The sequence below is a fragment of the Oryctolagus cuniculus genome, chromosome 19 (genome assembly GCF_051225735.1).
Source record: "Oryctolagus cuniculus isolate XC-2025 breed Fujian yellow rabbit chromosome 19, ASM5122573v1, whole genome shotgun sequence".
In the NCBI taxonomy this organism is placed as follows: Eukaryota; Metazoa; Chordata; class Mammalia; order Lagomorpha; family Leporidae; genus Oryctolagus; species Oryctolagus cuniculus.
The window spans coordinates 33747434-33768392 of record NC_142885.1 but is presented as its reverse complement, the minus strand read 5'-3'; the positions used below and the strand labels follow the sequence as shown (position 1 = coordinate 33768392).

The 20959-nt window shown below is 41.0% G+C and overlaps 1 protein-coding gene and 1 pseudogene across 1 annotated transcript in view; one reads left to right on the top strand and one right to left on the bottom strand.

Moving 5' to 3' along the window:
• Positions 1–2645: 2645 nt before the first annotated feature.
• On the bottom strand, positions 2646–3114 carry LOC127486763 (ubiquitin-conjugating enzyme E2 D1 pseudogene; annotated as a pseudogene).
• A 6399-nt stretch (positions 3115–9513) lies between these two features.
• SEPTIN14 (septin 14) overlaps positions 9514–20959 on the top strand; it is a 59909-nt gene continuing 48463 nt past the window's right edge. Inside the window, exons 1-3 of the mRNA XM_070064744.2 lie at positions 9514–9640; positions 10560–10628; positions 20318–20438. Coding sequence (XP_069920845.1) covers positions 10575–10628; positions 20318–20438 — 175 coding nt within the window. The 5' untranslated portion in view covers positions 9514–9640; positions 10560–10574. The remainder of the gene's footprint in view (positions 9641–10559; positions 10629–20317; positions 20439–20959) is intronic.

The window sequence follows — 20959 nt, the reverse complement described above, 5'->3', positions numbered from 1 at the left end:
ACACACACATGGAGATTGAACCACAAGGCATCGAAGGAACAATGGGTCATTAAAGAAATTAAACAAGACATTTAAAAAGATCTCGAAACAAAGAAAAATGAAAACAATATACCAAAACTTATGGTACAAAATAAGTACTCAAAGAAATGTTAAAGGAATGGATGCCTAAATTAAAAAATAACAATATATCCCAAGGACCAAGAAAAGCAAAACACACCAAAAACCCCAAAATCCGTAAAGGAAAGAAAGATCAGAGCAGAAATTAATGAAACAGAAATTAAAGGGCACACAAAGATCAATGAAATAAACGGTTCTGGAAAAGCAAAGGTGGCTGGACTTGATACCAGAAAAGCTAGCGCTGGGCTGTTGGTCCCTGGACAACAGTTTACTAGGGAGAAGAGTTGATACAAAGAAACAGGTTTATGCAAGAGGCTGGGGGGGGGGGGGAAGACAACTTTGTGTCAATGCTTTTCCTCTCTTGCCAGTTAACAAAAGCACTTTTTAAAAAAAAAACTTTTATTTAATGAATATAAATTTCCAAACTACAGCTTATGGATTACAAAGGCTTCCCCCCCCCCATAACTTCCCTCCCACCCGCAACCCTCCCCTTTCCCTCCCCCTCCCCCCTTCCATTCACATCAAGATTCATTTTCAATTCTCTTTATATACAGAAGATCAGTTTAGCATATATTAAGTAAAGATTTCACCAGTTTGCACCCACATAGAAACACAAAGTGAAAAATACTGTTTGAGTACTAGTTATAGCATTAAATCACAATGTACAGCACATTAAGGACAGAGATTCTACATGAGGAGTAAGTGCACAGTGACTCCTGTTGTTGACTTAGCAAATTGACACTCTTGTTTATGACATCAGTAATCACCCTAGGCTCTTGCCATGAGTTGCCTAGGCTATGGAAGCCTTTTGAGTTCACCGACTCTGATCCTATTTAGACAAGGTCATAGTCAGAGTGGAAGTTAAAGGAGAAAAGGAGTTGGAGGAAGTGAGAGGGGATAATGGGCAAACTGAGAAGGCCAGCTTGAAAGCAGTTGGGGGTGGTTCCTTCGATGTAGGGCTTGATTGTTTACAAGGGGACGGTGTGGTTCCTTCCTTATCTGAAGTCCTGTGATTCTAGCCATTTTCCAGTAGTCAGTCCTCAAATTTTTTCTTTTAAATTTTTATTTATTTAAAAAACAAAGGTAGAGAGAAACCAAGGGAGAGAGGGAGGGAGAGAGAGGAAGAAGGAAAGATCTTCCATTTACTGGTTCACTCCCCAAATGGTGGCAATAGCTGGAGCTGGGCTAGGCTGAAGCCAGGAGCCTGGAACTCCATCTGGGTCTCCCACGTGGTTAGCAGGTGCCCAAGAACTTGGGCCATCTTCTGGTTCTTTCCCAGGAGCATCAGTAGGGAAATGGATTGGAAGCAGAGCAGTGGGACTCAAACTGGTGCCCCCATGTGGGATGCTGACATCACAGGTGGCTGCTTAACCTGCTGCACCACAGTGCCAGCCCCAGTCCCAAAATTCTTAGGGAAGTTTTATTTTTTTTCTGTTGAATTAAACATAGTTTTAATTAGCCACAAGATCAGAAAATTAGCTTTTGATAAGCAGAATGTGTAAAGAGGAAATAAAACATATTTACTACACTTACAGACTAAGAAGAAAAAAAAAAAAAGAAGGTGAAAAAAAGAAGGTGAAACCAAGCCCCCAAACAGTGCCTTGAATGCAGACTAGACACCCTCAGGCCCCAGTCTCCTAGCCTGCCTCCCTTAGCTTCAAGTATCCTTGCCCTGCCTTTTGAAAGCATTTTTTTTAAGTAATCAAGACAAATAGTAGAAAAAGCATTTTATTTATATGGAAAAAGCTACAGTAAAATCTGTAAAAGGTGTCAATATAATATTGCCTATACAGAAAAAAATTCAAATGTGAACAGCAACAAATAAAAGTTATACATCTTCCTACTTAGCAGTGCAATTAGTTCACATTGCAGTAAAGTATACAAAATCAAAACACGTGTTTCTCCATAATCAGTATACTCAAAATTACAGTGTAAAGATCATTTCAGGTTTAAGAAATTTGTGATCAATCTACAGAATATCCTAAGACAAGGGAGACACAGTTAATTCATTTAATTACCAGCTGTTGGGTTTTTTCAATACTGTTCACAGGAAAAAAGTAATGAGTTGACACACATGTAAATAGAATATATTTAGTCTATACAGTAAAAAAATACAAATTATAAAGTGAGCTAACAAAGAATGAAATCTGAATACAGATTTATAAAAGTGACGAAATCTTAGCACATACAGTATTCCTCATGTAAAAACATCTAGTTTCAGCAAAAAATAATTTGGTTGCTTTTCAGCTGCATTGTAGGTCTTGTAAACTGAAGATGCAGATGTCCAAGTATCTTGAATACCATAATAATGTCTTTCTCAATGCATACAAAATGATAAATGCTCTCATCACAGACTTAAGGGTATTTTTGGAAGTTTGTTTTGTCTTGCTTCAGAAACACACTTAAGATGGGAAAAATCAAAGAGTTTCATGGTACAATGAAACAGTAAACAGTGCTCAATTTACTGCTAATGATGAAAAAAAACCTAGATTTTACAGTATTCTGGTATATATGAAAAAAATTTCATTTTACATTGCATATTTCTGAGTCCATTCTCTTGCATGTCTGTTGTATTTTTTCTTTGCCTGATTCATATATTCGTGCAATATCTGGTGCTAAAGGGTCATCTGGGTTAGGATCACAAAGTAGGGAACATAAGGACAATAAAACTTTTGATACAGTCAGTGCTGGTGACCACTGCGAGCGACCTCAGGATATCGAGACAAATACTTCCATTACTGTTTATATTTGGATGGTACATTTTTGTTGTGAAAGCAATCTTTGGTGGTTTAAAAGGATAATCTGTTGGAAAATGTACGGTGAGGAAGAAGACTCCACCGTGATTTGCACTATCGGGATGCCCCATAATAGTTGCTTGCCAGTGGAACAGGTCATCTCCCATAGGGCCAGTGGAATAGTGAGCCGGTGGCTCACGCTGTAGATCACTTAATTCTTTCTGAATCCGCTTCAGCGCCATGGGTCAGGGAGGGCAGAGGGGACACCGGCTGGCGGGGAACGGCTGTGGGGCTCGGGGCGTGGGTGGTCGCGGGCGGGCTGCTCGGCTGGTTCTGCCGGTGCGTCCCGGCTCGCCGCTGGCTGGCTCGCTCTGGGAGCCGGTGGCTGCTCGAGTGCGCCCGAGCGTGAGTGTGCGGGCAGGGACGCCGGTGAGACTCTGAAAGCATTAAAATTAACTCTGACTTGAGAGAGTGGGACAGCTGGCCCCACAGGCTCTAGTGACTAGATTCACAAGGTCATTTGCCTCTCTACCAGAGAAAACCTTGATGCCCAGTATTACCTGATGAATCTGGCTTTGGGGAATCCCAGGTCCAGGGCAGTTATAGCCACCTGTATGGATAACAGGTACATACTTCAACATCATAGAAGTTTTCTGAGTAAGACAAAGAACCAACATCACCCTGAATGGGGAAAAGATGAAAACTTCCGGGGCTGGCACTGTGGCATAGCAGGTAAAACGGCCATCTGCAGCCCTAGTATCCCATATGGGTGCTGGTTCAAGTCCCAGCTGCTCCACTTTTGGTTCAGCTCCCTGCTAATGTGCTTGGGAAAGCAGCAGAAGGCAGCCAATACTTGGGACCTTGTACCAATGTGGGAGACCTGGAAGAATCTCCTGGCTTCTGGTTTCAGATTGGCACAGCTCCACCCATTGTGTCCATTTGGGAGTAAGCTAGCAGATGGAACATTTCTCTCTCTCTCTATCTCTCTCTCTCCCCCCCCCCTTCAAATAAATAAATAAATCTTAAAAACAAAAAGATGAAAACTTTTCTTCTAAAATCTGGAACAAGAAATGAATGTCTGCACTCACCATTCTTATCCAGCACGATAACAGAAGTGTTAGCCAAAGCAATGAAGCTATAGAAAGAAATAAAAGGCACAGAAATATGCCTGGAGGAAATAAAATTATCCTCACTTGCAGGTGATTTGACACATAGAAAAATGCAGCCAAAAGACTATTAGAACTAATAAATGAATTCATGCAGGAAACATGCAGGATTTGAAATCATCATACAAAAATAAGCAGCATTTTTATACATCAATAACAAACTTGTGGAGGAAGGAGGAAACTATAAAAGTATTTCTACCTGCAATAGCTACCAAAGCAATCAAATGCATAGGACCAAATTTAACCAGGAAAGTGAATGACCTCTATAATAAAAATTTACAAACACTATTGAAAGAAATTGAAGAGGACCCCACACCCCTGGCCCAGAAGAACATTCTCCTGTGTTCATGGATTGGGAGAAAAATGCTGTTCAAATGTCCACACTACAAAAAGCTCAGTACAGATTTAATGCGGTCACCATCAAAATATGGATGGCACTCTTAATGAAAATAGAATAAGCAATCCTTTTTTAAAAAGATTTATTTGAAAGGCAAAGTTACAGACAGAGGTAGAGACAGAGAGAGAGGTCTTCCATCCATTGGTTCACTCCCCAAATGGATGCAATGACCAGGGCTGGGCTAGGCTGAAGCCAGGAGCCACTAGCTTCTTCTGGGTCTCCCATGTGGGTGCAGGGGCCCACACACTTGGGCCATCCTCCTCTGGTTTCCCAGGTGTATTAGCAGGGAGCTGGATTAGAAGTGGAGCAGCTGGGGCTTGAAGCGGTACCATAGGCCAGGGCTTTAACCTGCTGCACCACAGCTTCGGACCCAGAATAAACAATCCTGATAGTCACAGAAGCAAAAGAGACCCTGAGCAGCAAAAGCACTATTGAGCCAAAAGAACAAGGCGGGAGACTCACAATATCTGATCTCAAAGCATACTATACTAACTAAGACAGCACGGTACTGGCATAAAAACGGACATATGTACCAGAATGGAGATCCTGGAGATACGTCCACACATCTACAGCTACGTGATATCAACAGATTCACCTTGGAGAAAAGAGAGTCTTTAATAAATGGTGCTGATAAAACTGAACACTCACATGCAGAAAATTGAAATTTGACCTCTATGTTTCACACCATACAAAGACGGACACAAAATGGATCAAAGCCCTAAATGTAAGACCTGAAACTATGAAACTTCCAGAAGAAAACATAGGGAGAACACTTCAAGATATCAGTACAGGCAAAGACATTTTTGAAACATTTCCAAATTATAATCAATAAAAGTGAAAAATAGGCAAATGGAATTATATCAAACTGAAAATCTTCTGAGGTCAAAGGAAACAATAAACATAGTATAGAGACAACCACAAGAATGAGAGAAAACATTGAATACTGTTCTTCTGACAAAGGATTAACATCCAGAATAAAAAATAAAATAACTTACCACCACCAACAGCAAGAGAAAGTGCAGCTAAGAAGTAGGTAAAGGATCTGAATAGATATTTCTCAAAGCAGAAATGCAACTGACCAAGAAACACACGGAAAAAAATCCTCACTATCACTAGCCATCAGGAAAATGCTAATAAAACCCATGCGTGGCATCATCTTTCTCCAGTGAGCAAATGGAAATCTGACCTTTGCCCTTTGTTGCTTGGTGGTGGTCTCCTAGCATGTGCTGCCTGCTGGGATCTTTGCCTGGGAGTTTACCCCCTGGCAGTCCACCGCTGTGATTTGTGTTGGGGCCTTTGGAACATGCCCAGTCGCTTCCAACCCCTGAGTAACTGGAGACTGAAGGTGTTAGCTCAAACCTTCAGGAGGGGATAGAGACTAAAGGCAGCCAGGCAGTCAGCATTAAATTAAAATTAAAATTATTAAAACTAAAAATTATTAAAATTAATTAAAACTCTACACCAAAGAAAGCATCAGATGACCTACTCTCCAGCACCTCGGGTGTTGAGTTGAGGTGGGGGTTTCGTGTTGTATATATTCAAATGCTTCAAGAACATCTGTTGGAAAGATAGTTGGGGCTGGAGTGGTGACGTAGTGGGTAAAGCTGCCACCTGCAATGCTGGAATCCCACACGTGTGCCAGTTCGAATCCCAGCTGTTCCACTTCTGATCCAGCTCTCTGCTAAGGCCTGGGAAAACAGTAGAAGATGGCCCAAGTCCCTGGGCCCCCACACCTGCATGGGAGACCGGAAGAAGCTCTTGTGTTTGGATCGGCCCAGCTCCAGCTGTTGCAGCCATTTGGGGAGTGAAACCTTGGTTGGAAGCACTCTCTCTTTCTCTGCCTCTGCCTCTCTGTAACTCTGCCTTTCAAATAAATAAATAAATCTTAAAAAAATAAAAAAAATAAAGGATAGTCAGAACTGAAGACGTCCATGGGAACCCTTGAACTGTGGGCTAGTTACAGCAGTGAAACAAGTCTAGTGGTGACTGTGTCCTTAACCTGTGATGTTTCACTGCAGTCTGGGTAAAGGATTCTTTATATGGGCTACGTGTAGAAATATTTACTTTAATTACTATTAGAAATTGAGAGAAAATTTTAACTGTTTCATTATATCATAACAATATTAAGTTCATTGCATATTAATATGAATATAATATGGTTTTATGAGCAGTAAGTCTATTTTACCAAAGAAAATTTAGTGAAAATTATATTTTTCCCTTTTCAATTAAAGATATATTTATTTATTTGAAAGGCAGAGTTACAGAAGGAGGGAGAAAAGGGAGAGAGATGCAAAGAGATCTTCCAACCACTGGTACATTTAACAAATGGTTGTGGCCAGTGCCACAGCTCACTAAGCTAATCCTCTGCCTGTGGCGCTGGCACCCCGGGTTCTAGTCCCGGTTGGGGCGCCGGTTCTGTCCCGGTTGCTCCTCTTCCAGTCCAGCTCTCTGCTGTGGCCCAGGAAGGCAGTGGATAATGGCCCAAGTCCTTGGGCCCTGCACCCACATGGGAGACCAGGAGGAAGCACCTGGCTCCTGGCTTCGGATCAGTGCAGCACGCTGGCTGTAGTGGTGAACCAATGGAGGTGAACCAACAGAAGGAAGACCTTTCTCTGTGTCTCTCTCTCAGTGTCTAACTCATGGTTGCAATGGCTGAGGCTGGGCTATGCCAAAGCCAAGAGCTTCACGTGGGTGGCAGGGATGCAAGCACTTAGGCCTTCTTTCACTGCTTTCCAGGTGCATTGGCAGGGAACTGGATTGGAAGTGGAGCAGCTGGGTCTAGAACTGTTTCTCATATGGGATGCTGGTGTTACAGGTGGCAGATTAACCCAGTGCACTGCAATGCCGGCCCCCAATATTTTTTCAAATCTATTAAAGTTGTAGCTTAATCAAAGATATCTGATAAAAGAAATGAAAGAGGATCCATGTAAAAAGAAAAAATTCTGTGTTTATTTTTGAAAAACTGAACATTGTTAAGATATTAATATTATCCAAAATGATCTACAGATATATTTCAATTCCTGTGAAAGTATTAATATTTTTTCCAAAAATAGAAAAATCCATGTTAAAATTAACATAGAATCTTATCTTGGGGGACTCTGAATATCCAAATATTCTTGAAGACAATTATGAGTTTCACACTTTCCATTATCAAAACTTACTACAAGCCTAGTGTGATGCTTATAAGAATAGACATATAGACCAATGAAACAGAACAGAATCACCAGAAACAAGTCTTCACACATATATTAAAATGATACTTTTATGATATTTATTTATTTCAAAGGCAGAGTTACAGAGAGAAAGAGAGATAAGGTTTACTCCTCAGATGGCTGCAATGGCCAGGGCTGGACCAGACAGAAGTTAGGAGCCAGGAGCTTCTTCTGGGTCTCTCATGTGGGTGACAGGACCCCTAAACTTGAATCATCTTCCACTTCTTTTCCCAGACCACTTGCAGGGAGCTGGAGCAGAAGTTGAGCAGCTGTGGCCCAAACTGGTGCTCATATGGGATGCTAGTGTTGTAGGCAGTGACTTAATTCACTAAACCACCACAACAGCCCCCAAATGATTCCTACAAGGGCACCAAGAGTATCCAGTGGGAGATAGGACAGACTTCAATAAATGTTGTTGGGAAAACTGGAAATCTACATACAAAAGAATGGTGCTTGGCCCTCATCTTAACACCATATAGAAAAATTATATTAGAATGGATCAAAGACTTAAAAAAGAAAGAGAAAATTCTAAAAGCAAAAAGAGAAAAGCATTAAGTCACAGGTAAGAGAATTCCCATTAGACTATCAGCAGATTTTTAAAAAATTTCACTGGGCATTTCTTGTTTTTAATTTTATTAAGTTATATTAGTTTTATGTATTTCATATATACAGATTTAGGAACACAGTGATATTTCCCTCCCACCAATGCTCCAAGTCTTCCTCCTCCTCCCTCTCACCTCCTGGGCCCCATCAAAATGTCTCAGGGATTCCCAGGGGCTCAGGGACCAAATTTTGAGAACTTTTGCTCTAGTCTTTTTTTTTTTAAAATTATTTATTTACTTGAGACATAGAGTTACAGAGAGAGGGAGTGACAAAGAGAAAGGTCTTCCATCCGCTGGTTCACTCCCTAAGTGGCTATAATGGCTGGAGCTGGGCAGATCTGATGCCAGGAGCCAGAAGCTTCTTCAGAGTCTCCCATATGGATATAGTGGCCCAAGAACTTAGGCCATCTTCTACTGCTTTCCCAGGCCATAGCAGAGAGCTGGATCAGAAGTGGAGCAGCTGGAACTAGAACCAGCACCCATGTGGGATGCTGGTGCCACAGGCGGCAGCTTTACCTGCTCTGGCACAGTGCTGGCTCCCCAACCAGTCTATTAACTGCAAGGCCAAAAGGCCCGAGTTGCCGAGAGAGACAGAGAGATAGAGAGATATTCTGTCTGCTGCTCCATTCCCCGGATGATCACATAGGCAGGGGCTGGGATGCTGGCATTGCAGGTGGCGGCTTTTCCTGCTATGCCCCAATGCTGGTCTCCTGCAATTCATTTATAATTGGGTTTTGAAATACACACCAACCAATGTCTGGTTTTCAAACTACACTTGGGCAGATGTATCAAAATATCAGCAGTTATACAGAAACAGATACTCTTGAATTTGTAGTAACTTATTTACATTCTTAGAGAAGAAAAAGTTAGGGAGCAACCTTTTCCCAGTAATTTAAATGTTTACTACTAATTGTAATTAAAAGACTAGAAGTTACTGTGATGCCCAACATCAGCAAATATAGCGTCTTTGTATAGTCTATGCTAGAGTAAACCATGCATAGAACAGAATGTTATCTATAGAAGAGAACCCATCTAACTTTAGGGGAAATGAGAGAACTTACATATTCTAAAGGGTAGCAATTTTCAGAGTAGATCCGGGGAAGAGACCACCACACAGAGTCGTTTTTTGATTTAGTTAATCTTTCTTTTTTTACGTTACCCATATATAATATTTCCTCTTAAAATAAGCCTCCTATTCTTCATATCTTTGTGCTATTGTTCTCAAAAGTAGGGTAGCAGGGTCATCGCAGGCGGTCCTGCTGGGAAATCAGCACACAGGACTCCCTTGTATCCTCCCCACCTTTTTTGCAACTGTTGCAGACATAGGAAATGGTGATTTGGTCCACTAGTGTGGCCAGTAGGAAGAACACCAGCTTTGGGACCAGTTCAGACCTGCTGGACCTCTGGGCAAGTAAGTTCCTTTGGCTTTCTGTGTCTTTTCCACCTGGCAGATGGCAATGAAAATCTGTCCACCTCAGGGTTCCTAGGAGCACTAAACGAGGTAAAGCACAAGGTGCTGGGCACAATGCTGGATGCATAGTAGGTGTTTTGTGAGAATTATCATTATGTTAGTTCAGTGTCCAAGGGACTCCTTTATATTCTATAAGCTCTGTCTTTCTAATTCTCCTTCAGTTGTTGTACTCTAATGCCCAGACTCCCCTGGTAAGCTGTTCTGGAAAGATACGCAATTATGCAGGCTTCTTGGTTGGTTTAGCATGGTTTAAAGCAAAAGTCTCTAGTTTCTCATGACTGTAGAGTCCTTTAATGGAGAGTGAGTGCTCTTTGTCCTTTTGATTTCCTGGAATGCTTTTGTGTTATGGTTACATGCATTACCACGTATCTTGAATGTATATTATTTTTTGTGTAGAAGCCTCTGTAGCAAGACAGCTACAACTCAAAACAGGTCCGTGGTGTTATAAAGTAGGAATGTAGGCCGGCGCTGCGGCTCACTAGGCTAATCCTCCGCCTAGCGGTGCCTGCACACCGGGTTCTAGTCCCGGTAGGGGCGCCGGATTCTGTCCCGGTTGCCCCTCTTCCAGGCCAGCCCTCTGCTATGGCCAGGGAGGGCAGTGGAGGATGGCCCAGGTGCTTGGGCCCTGCACCCCATGGGAGACCAGGAAAAGCACCTGGCTCCTGGCTCCTGCCATCGGATTAGCGCGGTGCGCCGGCCGCGGCGGCCATTGGAGGGTGAACCAACGGCAAAGGAAGATCTTTCTCTCTGTCTCTCTCTCTCACTGTCCACTCTGCCTGTCAAAAAAAAAAAAATAATAATAAAGTAGGAATGTAACCTTTGTAAGAACATTTTAAAGACTTTATTTCTTCATTTTCAGCTTTTTCAGTCTGACATGGCAGAAAAACCAACATGTATGCCTACAAAGAAACCTAATGATGAAGAAACAGTTAAGTATATCTTCCCAATAGAACTCTCTGGGCTTCAGTAAGATTGCATGGCTTCCAAATATTGACTGAGTACGCTGGTATAGATCCAGATGTTAAAGGCTTGCTTTTTATGGTTGCACATGAATTAAATATCAGTGACAGTTTTAATCATGATTACATTTTTTGAATCTTCTTTGTTAGTAATTCAGAAGACTATTCCTATTTAACAGCAAAGGAAAACATATTAAAATTCTAGAACTTAACCATAAGTGAGAAGAAAAATGCTATCTTGAGGAATATATTTGTAAAGTTTATGTACTGAAAATGAATACCTTTTATTTTTAAAGTTTTATTTTATTTATCTGAAAGAATGGCAGAAAGAGGAAAAGTAAAAGAAAAGAGAGAGATTTTGCTCATAGCTGGTTCACTCCCCAAATGACCACAACAGCCAGAGTTGGGCCAGGCCAAAATCAAGAGCCGGGAATTCCATCTCCCCACTTGGGTGGCAGGGACCCAGGGACTTAAGCCACTACCTGATGCCTTACCAGGTGCATTAGCAGGAAGCTGGATCTGAAAAAGTGCTGTAGGGACTAGAACTGGCATTTCCATATAAGATGTGAGCACCCTAACCAGCAGCTTAACTCACTGTGCCATGCCCATGCCAATGAGAACTTTTTAAATGAAGTTATGTTAGGAAGTGGTTGGGTCGATGCTTGCTGATTGCTTTATTGAGTGTCAGTTTGAATCAAGTTCCATTTTAAGATGAGCTTCTTTCTAGGGAAAGGTAATTCATATTAAAATTTATATGAAAAATAGAGTAGTATGTCCAAAAGAGTCAAACTTGAGTTCCAGAACTCTTTATAATGGAGAATGTCAAATTTATACATGGATATTCAGTTATGTTAAATAGTGTTTGTTTATGTCTTAATTACTAATGGCATTCCTGTTGGTGTTTTCTCTTTTTTCAAATTCTATACCTAAGTTTGAGCTGTGAAACCACCAATTTTTTTCCCTTTTCCTTCTGTCTGAGAGAATGATCTGTTTCACCTTTATTTTTCTATCACACTTTTTCTTTTTTTTTTTTAAAGATTTATTTATTTATTTTCCAGTCAGAGTTAGAGAGAGAGAGAGAGAGAGAGGGAGAGAGGTCTTCCATCCTCTGGTTTACTCCCCAATTGGTTGCAATGGCCGGAACTGCACTGATCTGAAGGCAGGAGCCAGGAGCTTCCTCTGGGTCTCCCAAGTGGATACAGGGGCCCAAGGACTTGAGCCTTCTTCCACTGCTTTCCCAGGCCACAGCAGAGAGCTGGGTCAGAAGTGGAGCAGCCAGGTCTTGAACCGGCAGCCATATGGGATGCCAGTGCTTCAGGCCTGGGTGTTAGTCTGCTGTGCCACAGCGCCAGGCCCCTCAGTGTATCCTTACATGGCAGAAGAAGCAGTTTCCATCAAGCCTTTTTCATGAGGGCAGAACTCTCACCGTCTAATCACCTCCCAGTGGCCTACCCCTTGACACCTTGCTTTGGTGATTGGGGTTCAACATACAAATTTTTACGGGAACCCAATATTTCAGACCACAGCAGTGAGTAATCTTCTAACCTTTTATTGAATGCTTTTACAACGGGACAACATAGTTTTAAGTATTACAAAATACCATTCTCACATTACTAAAGAATTTAAAGAATAGGAGAGAGAAAACATCTTTTCAACTCAGCAATAACTAATCTTTGGCTGACTTTTTGTATCAGCAAATACAGGGCAACCTATTCCTTTTAAGTTCTGTACTTTCTCGGTGCATAGATGTCTTGTTCTTCAGTAGCCAGTCCCCTCTGGGTAGTTGTAAGGTGATATTTTCTCTACTTCTTATAACGCTGCAGCACTGAACATACCTATCTTTTCATGCATATTTTGTGCTATTTTCTTATAAATGGAATTGTTGAGTCAGAAAGTGTACAAAGCTTTAAAATTGGGTAATCATTGTAGATACTATGCCAAGATACACTCTCATCATTAGTGATAATGCCTGTTTTTCATTCTTTTCCTATGTGAATTTAAGGCTTAGGTGGACACACTTAATTTATAAATTTAGGATTTTTTTTATTATGAATTTGAGAAGGGGAGAGAGAGAGAGAGAGAGAGAGAGAGAGCACTCTATCTGCTGGTTCATTCTCCAAATGCCTGCAGTGGCCAGGACTGGAGCTAGGAGCCAGGGATATAATCCAGGTCTTCCAGCTGAGTGGCAGGAGCCCAATCATTTGAGCCATCAGAGCTGACTTCTAATGTCTGGAAGTTAGAAGCTGGAATGAGGAGCCAAAACTGAGCATCAAATGTAGGCACTCCAATGTGGGATAACCACTAGGCTAATGCTCATTCCTCCACCACTATTCAATTACTGAATGACTTTATGATAAAGTCCCTTTCATATGTCAGAAAATTAGTTCTTTGGAACTTGCTCTCCTTTTGCCATTCTTTTGGGCATCCCACAATAAATGTAATACCTTTCCCATATTGTCGCTCCCCCTCTTCGTGGAGGAACGACACTAAACCCTGCCTAGGCTTCCTATCCGAGTCACGGCACCATTATGTCGCTCCTCCGCGGAAGTGGGGAAAGTGGCTAGGGGGAACCGCCCTTCCACGGAGGTGGAAGGGACGGTAGCCAACCCGGGAAGAACCAGCAGCAAACCCGGGGAGGGCCGAGCAGACGAAAGAACAGCTCAGGGTCCTGTGTCGTTCCTCCATGAAGAGGGGGAGCGACACCATATGATGATCTTCATGCATTTTCAGGCTTTGTTCCTCTAAAATGCTTGTTTTACTCCCTCTCCACATCTTCACTTTGCATACACAAGGTTCTGTTATGCAGCTAAGCACTCCACTTTGGGTTCTTTCCATCATTTTCCTGTCCCTCCTCCCTCTTCCTCTTCTTCTTTTCCTTTCTTCCTCTCTTGAAGCCTTTATTCCTGGTTATTTAATAAACAACACTGTATCAGGAACTCTGCAAAGCATGGGATGACACACAGTGTTCCAGTGTGCCCCTTAGAGTTGAACTTGAATTTCCTAAAATTTTGACCAGCAGAGACAAGTTCAGCTGGCTGCATCCTTTTATCTCATTACATGGACTATCATAGTTTTTTTTAAATTATATTACACTATTAACTCTTTCTTGCACTTGTAGTCATTTTAGTTTCTTGCCTCCTCCCTTTATGCTTTTATTGGATTTAATTTGCCATTAAGCTACAGGTTATATATGCAACATGTTATGTTTAATTCTTTTGTATTTCACCTAGTTTTCTCATTTGTTATAATATATTTAAAAAAATTATTTGAAAGGCAGAGTGAAGGAGAGAAAAGGAAGGAAGAGAGAGAGAGAGAGAGAGAGAGAGAGAGAGAGAATCTTCCATCCATTGGTTCACTCCCCAGATGGCCAGGGCTGGGCCAAACTGGGTCTTCCATGTTGGTGTCAGGGGGCCCAAGCACTCAGGCTGCCTTCTGCTGCTTTCCCAGGAGCACTAGCAGGGAGCTGGATGGGAAGCAGAGCAGGCAGGATTTGAATAGGCACTCAAGCCTTCACTGTGCTCAGTCATCTTTAGGGTGTTTCTGTAATTTCCTTAAAATTTGAAACTCAAACTTATGTTTCTCTCACACCAAAAATACCCTGCTTCTTCTGACCTTTTATTACTGATCCCAACATTTAGTTGGCTGTCAAGTTTTTTTTGACTCTTTATTTCCCAGAAAATTTGTCTCCTTTTCCTTCCATTTACAAGATCATATTTGTTACCCCTTCATCTAATTAGGGCAGTGACTCCACACTCCTACTGTTCTTCGCATAAAAGGCTGCAGTCCCTGACCATTACCACATAGACAACATCCATATTCTTTAGCTTCATAGTCTCAGCTCCCTGTTGTTGGGATCTATCTTATCTTTCCAATTTTCTTCTTCTTTCGCTTGCAAATTTAATTCTTTAAATCCATAAGCTAGGCAATTTACTCACTGCCCAAGGACACAGGGCCCACCTTTCTACCTCTAAGCCCATTGTCCTATTTGTCTTTTGTTGATAATACTTATCTCCTCCATGCAAATGTTGCCCTATTTTTGAATTATCATTAACTACTCCATAGCACTATCTATGGGTTTACCTACAATTTTGGTAATTAGTACAATAGTAAGCTATTGTTAGCATTTTCTGCCATAGCGTATATTAGCCTTGAAATTGTAGGCTCTTGACTTACAGAGATTAGAGTGTGAAAGACTTTTAGGATCATCTGACCAAATGCTCTACAGAAGAGAAAACAAAAGCACCAGCAATGGTTCCTATGACTTCCCAAGGCTGGTATCTTGTCTTTTTCACCTACCTTTGCCCAGTGCCACTGGGAAACAGGCATCAGTGAGTGCAGACTACACATCAGGGCTTATCAGGGTGTGTGGAGTCCTTTATAATTTACAGCCTTTATAATGTACACTATTCCATTTTCTAGTGCAGTCTACATGTACTTGGTATCATAGATATTAAAATCAACCATGATTAGCACTTAGGTTTCATGTGAATACTTATGAAATAATCCTTTAATTTATTATTGTAGGTTAAAACTGATTTTTCACATCTATCCATCTTTGCTTCTTAATTTGCTTTATTTGGGGCCATGGCATGAAGGGTTAAGCTGCCACTGGCAATGATGGCATCCTATATGGGTGCCAGTTCAAATCCTGGCTGCCCCACTTCCAATCCTGCTCCCTGCTAATGCACCTTGGGAAAGCAGTAGAAGATGGTCCAAAGCTTTGAACCCCTGCACCCATGTGAGAGACCTGGAGGAAGCTCCTGGCTCCTGGCTCCTGGCTTTTGCCTGGCTGAGCCCTGGCCATTGCAAGCCATTTGGGGAGTGAATCAGTGGTTGGATGATTCTCTCTCTCTCTCTCTCCCCCTTTCTCTCTCTGTAACTCTTTCAAATAAATAAAAAATAAATCTTTAAAAAATTTTGCTTTATTTGTAGATGCTACAAAGGCAAATTTAAGAGCAATATTTGAATGTTCACAAATTCCAAGTCATTAGAATTTGAAATATGTATGTTTTCCACATGGATACTGGCATTTATGTGAAAGAACTTTGATCCACCAGAAGCTATTATCAAATAATGATAGTGACACTATTGAAACTCCTGCTCGCTCTAACAATCACTCTGTGGGTGAGAACTGAGTGCTGATGAGGCCAAGGTTTCTGCTCCTTCCTGATAAGACAGTGGGCACAGGAAACACTTTATCAGGTATCTCCCTGGGCTACAGTTTTAAAAATAAGAGAAAGGAATCTAGGCCAGAGAGGACAGAGGAGTGTTTGAATCCCTCGTTGCTCCATTAACATAATCTCCAGAGTATATCCAGAAATCTCCAGCATGTTCTTTTCCTAAATGAGAAGAGCTCAGCATTTTCCATTGTTATGAAACTCCATCTTCTAAGAGAACAATCAGTAAGGAACTGAATGTATTCTACTTATTTCTTACTGGTTGTATTTTCAGTTTAGTAGTGAACATTCTCTTTTTAAAATTTATAATTGAGTAATCATGCCTCATACACTTATGGGATATTGTGTGATAATCTGATGTATTTATATGATTTTGGTGATAAAATCAGGGTAAGCAGCATTGCCACCTCCTGATGCAGTTATCATTTCTTTGTCCTTGCAGTCAACAAGTTCTTCTCTTCTAGTTCTTTATAAGACCTATAAGAGGTTCTAAATATTTCAAATACTACAGTAATATAGAACACTAGAATTTATTCCTCATATCTAACTGTATTTTGGTACTTCCCCCCTTCTAGCAATCCCTATTCTGTTGATTATTTTCTACTTCTTGTGGGGTTTACACGTTCATGTTTTCATGATGGTAGTTTTCTTCCCTTTGTGTCTGCATGATTCCCTGAAGCAGCCTTTGTAAGGGTGGTCTGGTGGTGATAAAGGTTCTGTTTTTTTCATGCAAAGTCTTTCTCTTTCACTTATGGAGGAAGTCTCTGGATATATTATTCTTGTTTGGAAGTTTTCTTCTTTCAGAACTTGGGATGTGTCATTCCATTCCCTGAGGGCCTGGAAGGTTTCTGCTGAAGAAACTTCTGTTTATTCTAATACAGTGTCCTTTAAACATGAGTTGGCAGTTTTCTCAGGCAGTTTTTAAAATTCTCTTTGCTTTGTATTTTTGGTCATTTGACTATAATATGTCACGAGGAGGATCTTTTCTGGCCATGTCTATTTGGGGCATCACATACCTGGATGTTTGTATCTTCCCCAAGATGGGGGCCATTATCAGCTATGATTTTTTTTTTTTGCATGGTTATTTCTACTCCTTTCTCTCTTTTGTTTTCAGGTATCCCCAAACTCATATATTTGATAATTTAATGGCATTCCCAGAACTTGGAGGTTGTCTATTTTTTTTCTTTTTCTTTTTATCTGAGTGGAATATTTCAAAGATAGGTGATAAGGTGTTGGTTTGGCAGGCTATGTTGGTTTTGGATCCAGTTGGGCACCTTAGTATAGTCTCGCTATAGTTTCTTCAGTTTTAATAAAAGATAGAGAGAGAGACAGATCTTCCATTCACTGGCTCACTCCCCAGGTGTCTACAGTGGCTGAGACTGGGCCAGGCCAAAGCCAGGAGCCAGGAGTTTCTCTCAGGTCCCCCATATGGATAGCAGGGGCTCAAACATGTGGACCATCTTCTGCTGATTTTTCCCAGGGTACTAGCAGGGAGCTGGATCAGAAGTGGGGTAGCTGGCAGCATCCATATGGGATGCTGGCATTGAAGGTGGTGGCTTTAACCACTACAATACAATTCCAGTTCCAGTTAGAACTTTCTAATTTAGAGTAACCCTTTGACTGGGTCCACCACCTTTACTCCTATTACATGCCCTTTACAGGGTTTAAATGGAAACCCAGTATATTAACCATAACTTGGGATAAAACTAATCTCCAAACTCTATCTCCCCAGGACCACTGCTGAAATATTTGTTTGACACTTTCAGAATGCTAGCTCTTCTTTAAATTGCCACTGAGAACACACAGAATTCAAAGGTCAACCAGGAGTTTTTAAGTTTGAATATCTGAGACTCCTTTCTATTGCATTGCCTAAGAGAATTTTGACACTCTAGTCTCTGACTTTCTACTTCCTGGTCTACGATTGTCTCTCTCTGTGCCCTATGCCCCAAACACATCTTCTCTAGTGACTGGCCACAGGAGACTATGTAGATAAATGTGATTCCACTCAGTATACTTCTCTTACTTACAGGGTTTGAACCCCTTCCTGTTTCTGCCTGCTTCTATCTCCCATCCAGTGCCTTCAAACACTTGTTTCTATCATTACTGTGAGAAGACATGGGATGCTCCAAGTTCCTCAGATATTACCAGAAGTTAGGCAGATATTCACAACTTTGTATCTTGATTCCTTTTACTTTATATTTCTATGTATTTCCCAATTCCTTAAAGCATTCTTCATAAATACCTTTCATGACCCAAGACCCTCTCATTGTGTGAGCGAATATACCAACATTAATTGGGTATTCACCTATTTCAGGAAGTCAGATATTTGGATGTGAAGTCAAGAGCTACAGTGAATATGTCTGTATCAAGCTTTTTCAAAACTTTCTAGGTGCTTGGAAAAGATTTTCAGGGGTAAAATTAATATCTATTGTTAAGCTTTTTTTGAATTACTTTTTCACCTTTTAAAAAATCTATGATCAGTTTTATGTGTAATATTGATGGATTTCTAGTTTTTTAGAGTGGTGTTGCGGGTAGTTGTTTCAGTTAATAATTTATTATAGCACAAATTCTCATGGTCTATAACAAATTTGAAGCAAAATTACTTGCTTTTTAAGAAAATTTCAAATTGATTTTGGTTACTTCACATGTGTTATCATTCACTGGGTTTTCTCAATATATTAACACATTGAAACAGAATGAAAGAGTTTTCTTTTTTTAAAGATTTAATTTATTTATTTGAAAAGCATAATTACAGAGAGGGAGAGACAGAAAGAGAGAGAAAGGTCTTCTATCCACTGGTTCACTTCCCAAATGGCCACAATGGCCAAGGCTGGGCCAGGCAGGAGCCAGGAGCCAGGAGCCAGGAGCCAGGAGCCAGGAGCCAGGAGCCAGGAGCTTCTTCCAGGTCTCTCACATGGGTGTAGGGGCCTAAGCACTTGGGCCATCTTCTGCTGCTTTCCCAGGCACATTAACAGGGATCTGGAGTGGAAGTGGAACAGCAGGGACTTGAACTGGTGCCCATATGGCACCAGTTGCAGGTGGCAGCTTTACCTGCTTTGACACAACACCATGCCCATCTTTTCTTTTTTAAAAAATTTTTTTTTAACTGAAGAGTAGTTTATTGTTGTAGAGCAATACTCTGGAATTTCTTATAGTATTTCCTTAATGTTTACCTCTTTTATGCTTCATTTTTATAATTTATATCTTTGAAAGGGGGGGTTCCTCTCTTCTGTTGGTTCACTCCCCAAATGCCCACAACAGATGGAATTGGATCAGGGTGAAGTCAGAAGCTCAGAACTCAACCCTGGTCTCTCACATGGGTGACAGGGACCCCACTACTTGGGATATCACCTGCTGACTCCTAAGGGGCTCATTAGCAGGAAGGTGGAATCAAGAGTGGGTACAGGCTGGCACTGTGGTGTTGCAGGTGAAGCCACCACCTGCAGTTCTGGCTTCCTATATGGGTGCTGGTTCAAGTCCTGGCTACTTCACTTCCAATTCAGCTCTGTGCTATGGCCTGGGAATGTAGTGGAAGATGGCCCAAATCCTTGTGCACTTACTCCCCATGCAGAACCTCTGTTCTCAGTGAGTTATGAGACTTAACAGTTTCTTTCTTTCTTTCTCTTTCTTTCTTTCTTTCTTTTTTTTTTTTTTTGACAGGCAGAGTTAGTGGGGGAGAGAGAGAGAGAGAGAGAGAGAGAGAGAGAGAGAGAAAGGCCTTCCTTCCGTTGGTTCACCCCCAAATGGGCACTGCACTGTGCCGATCTGAAGGCAGGAGCCAGGTGCTTCCTCCCGGTCTTCCACGTTTGGGCAGGGCCCAAGCACTTGGGCCATCCTCCACTGCCTTCCTGGGCCACAGCAGAGAGCTGGACTGGAAGAAGAGCAACTGGGACAGAATCCAGTGCCCCAACTGGGACTAGAACCTGGGGTGCCGGCGCCGCAGGCAGAGGATTAGCCTAGTGAGCTGTGGCACTGGCCTATGCGACTTAAGTGTAAAACCAGTTCTCAAACAGTTCTTTGTGTGTGTATGTGTGCAAATTATTGAAATATTTATTTAGTATAGAGTTGATCTTCTGTGTACAAAGTTAATTGAAAATGAATCTTAATGGAGAATGGGAATGTGAATGGGAGAGGGAGAAGGAGGAGGGGTGGGAGTGTGGCTGGAAGGGTAGGTATGGTGGGAATAATAACTATATTCCTAAAGTTATACTTGTGAAATTTGTATTCCTTAAAAATAATTTTAAAAATGCTAGTAACAGAATCTCTTTGAATGTGATGAGACCAATTCATTTTTGTTTAGAAACAAGGATCACATAATGTATATATCTGATCCCAAAACTTCTTTTTGTATAACTGTGCTTACTACATTTGCATCTTGTCTGAGGTATGATAACTCTAATTTCTTTGGCATATTATCATTGTCTTTTCAAATGACTTCAACTCCTATTCTAATACAACCTTTTCCCTTTCTTTCCTTTAAGCAAAAAGAAGAGAATATCCGTTGCTTAACCACACTTGGCCATTTTGGTTTTGAATGTTTGCCCTACCAGTTGGTAAACAGGGCTCTCCATCAAGGATTCTCTTTTAATATTCTCTGTGTGGGTAAGTGCCAAACATCTCATCTGAATTTCTCAACGTTATGTTCATTTCAATTTTTCTTTTTTTATTTATTTTGACAGATAGAATTATAGACAGTGAGAGAGAGAGACAAAGACATTTCAATTTATCTTAAGCCCTGTCACATTGGTGCTGTTAGTTTAAGACCATGTCTTAATGCTTATATTGGGTTTCATCTTCTTAGTTATATTATTTAAATACATTTGAATTTAAACACCTCAGTGGTGTTCAAAGTCTGTTGCAACTTAGTGTCCAATTTCTTTCTACACCTCCTTAATGACTGAGGGAGTCCTGGTCAGCATGTATGTTTTCAAGGACATCCTAGTCTCTGATGTATTTGGGACTCAAAATTTATTTATTTTTTAAAATAATATTTTCCAGCGAACAGATCTTAACTGTATACACTTATTAGCTACAACAATGTTTTGATCTGTGTTTATAATGTAGACTTATTAAATTAAGATAATTAGCATACTCATCGCCTCCTTTCCCTGTCATTTTTTTTA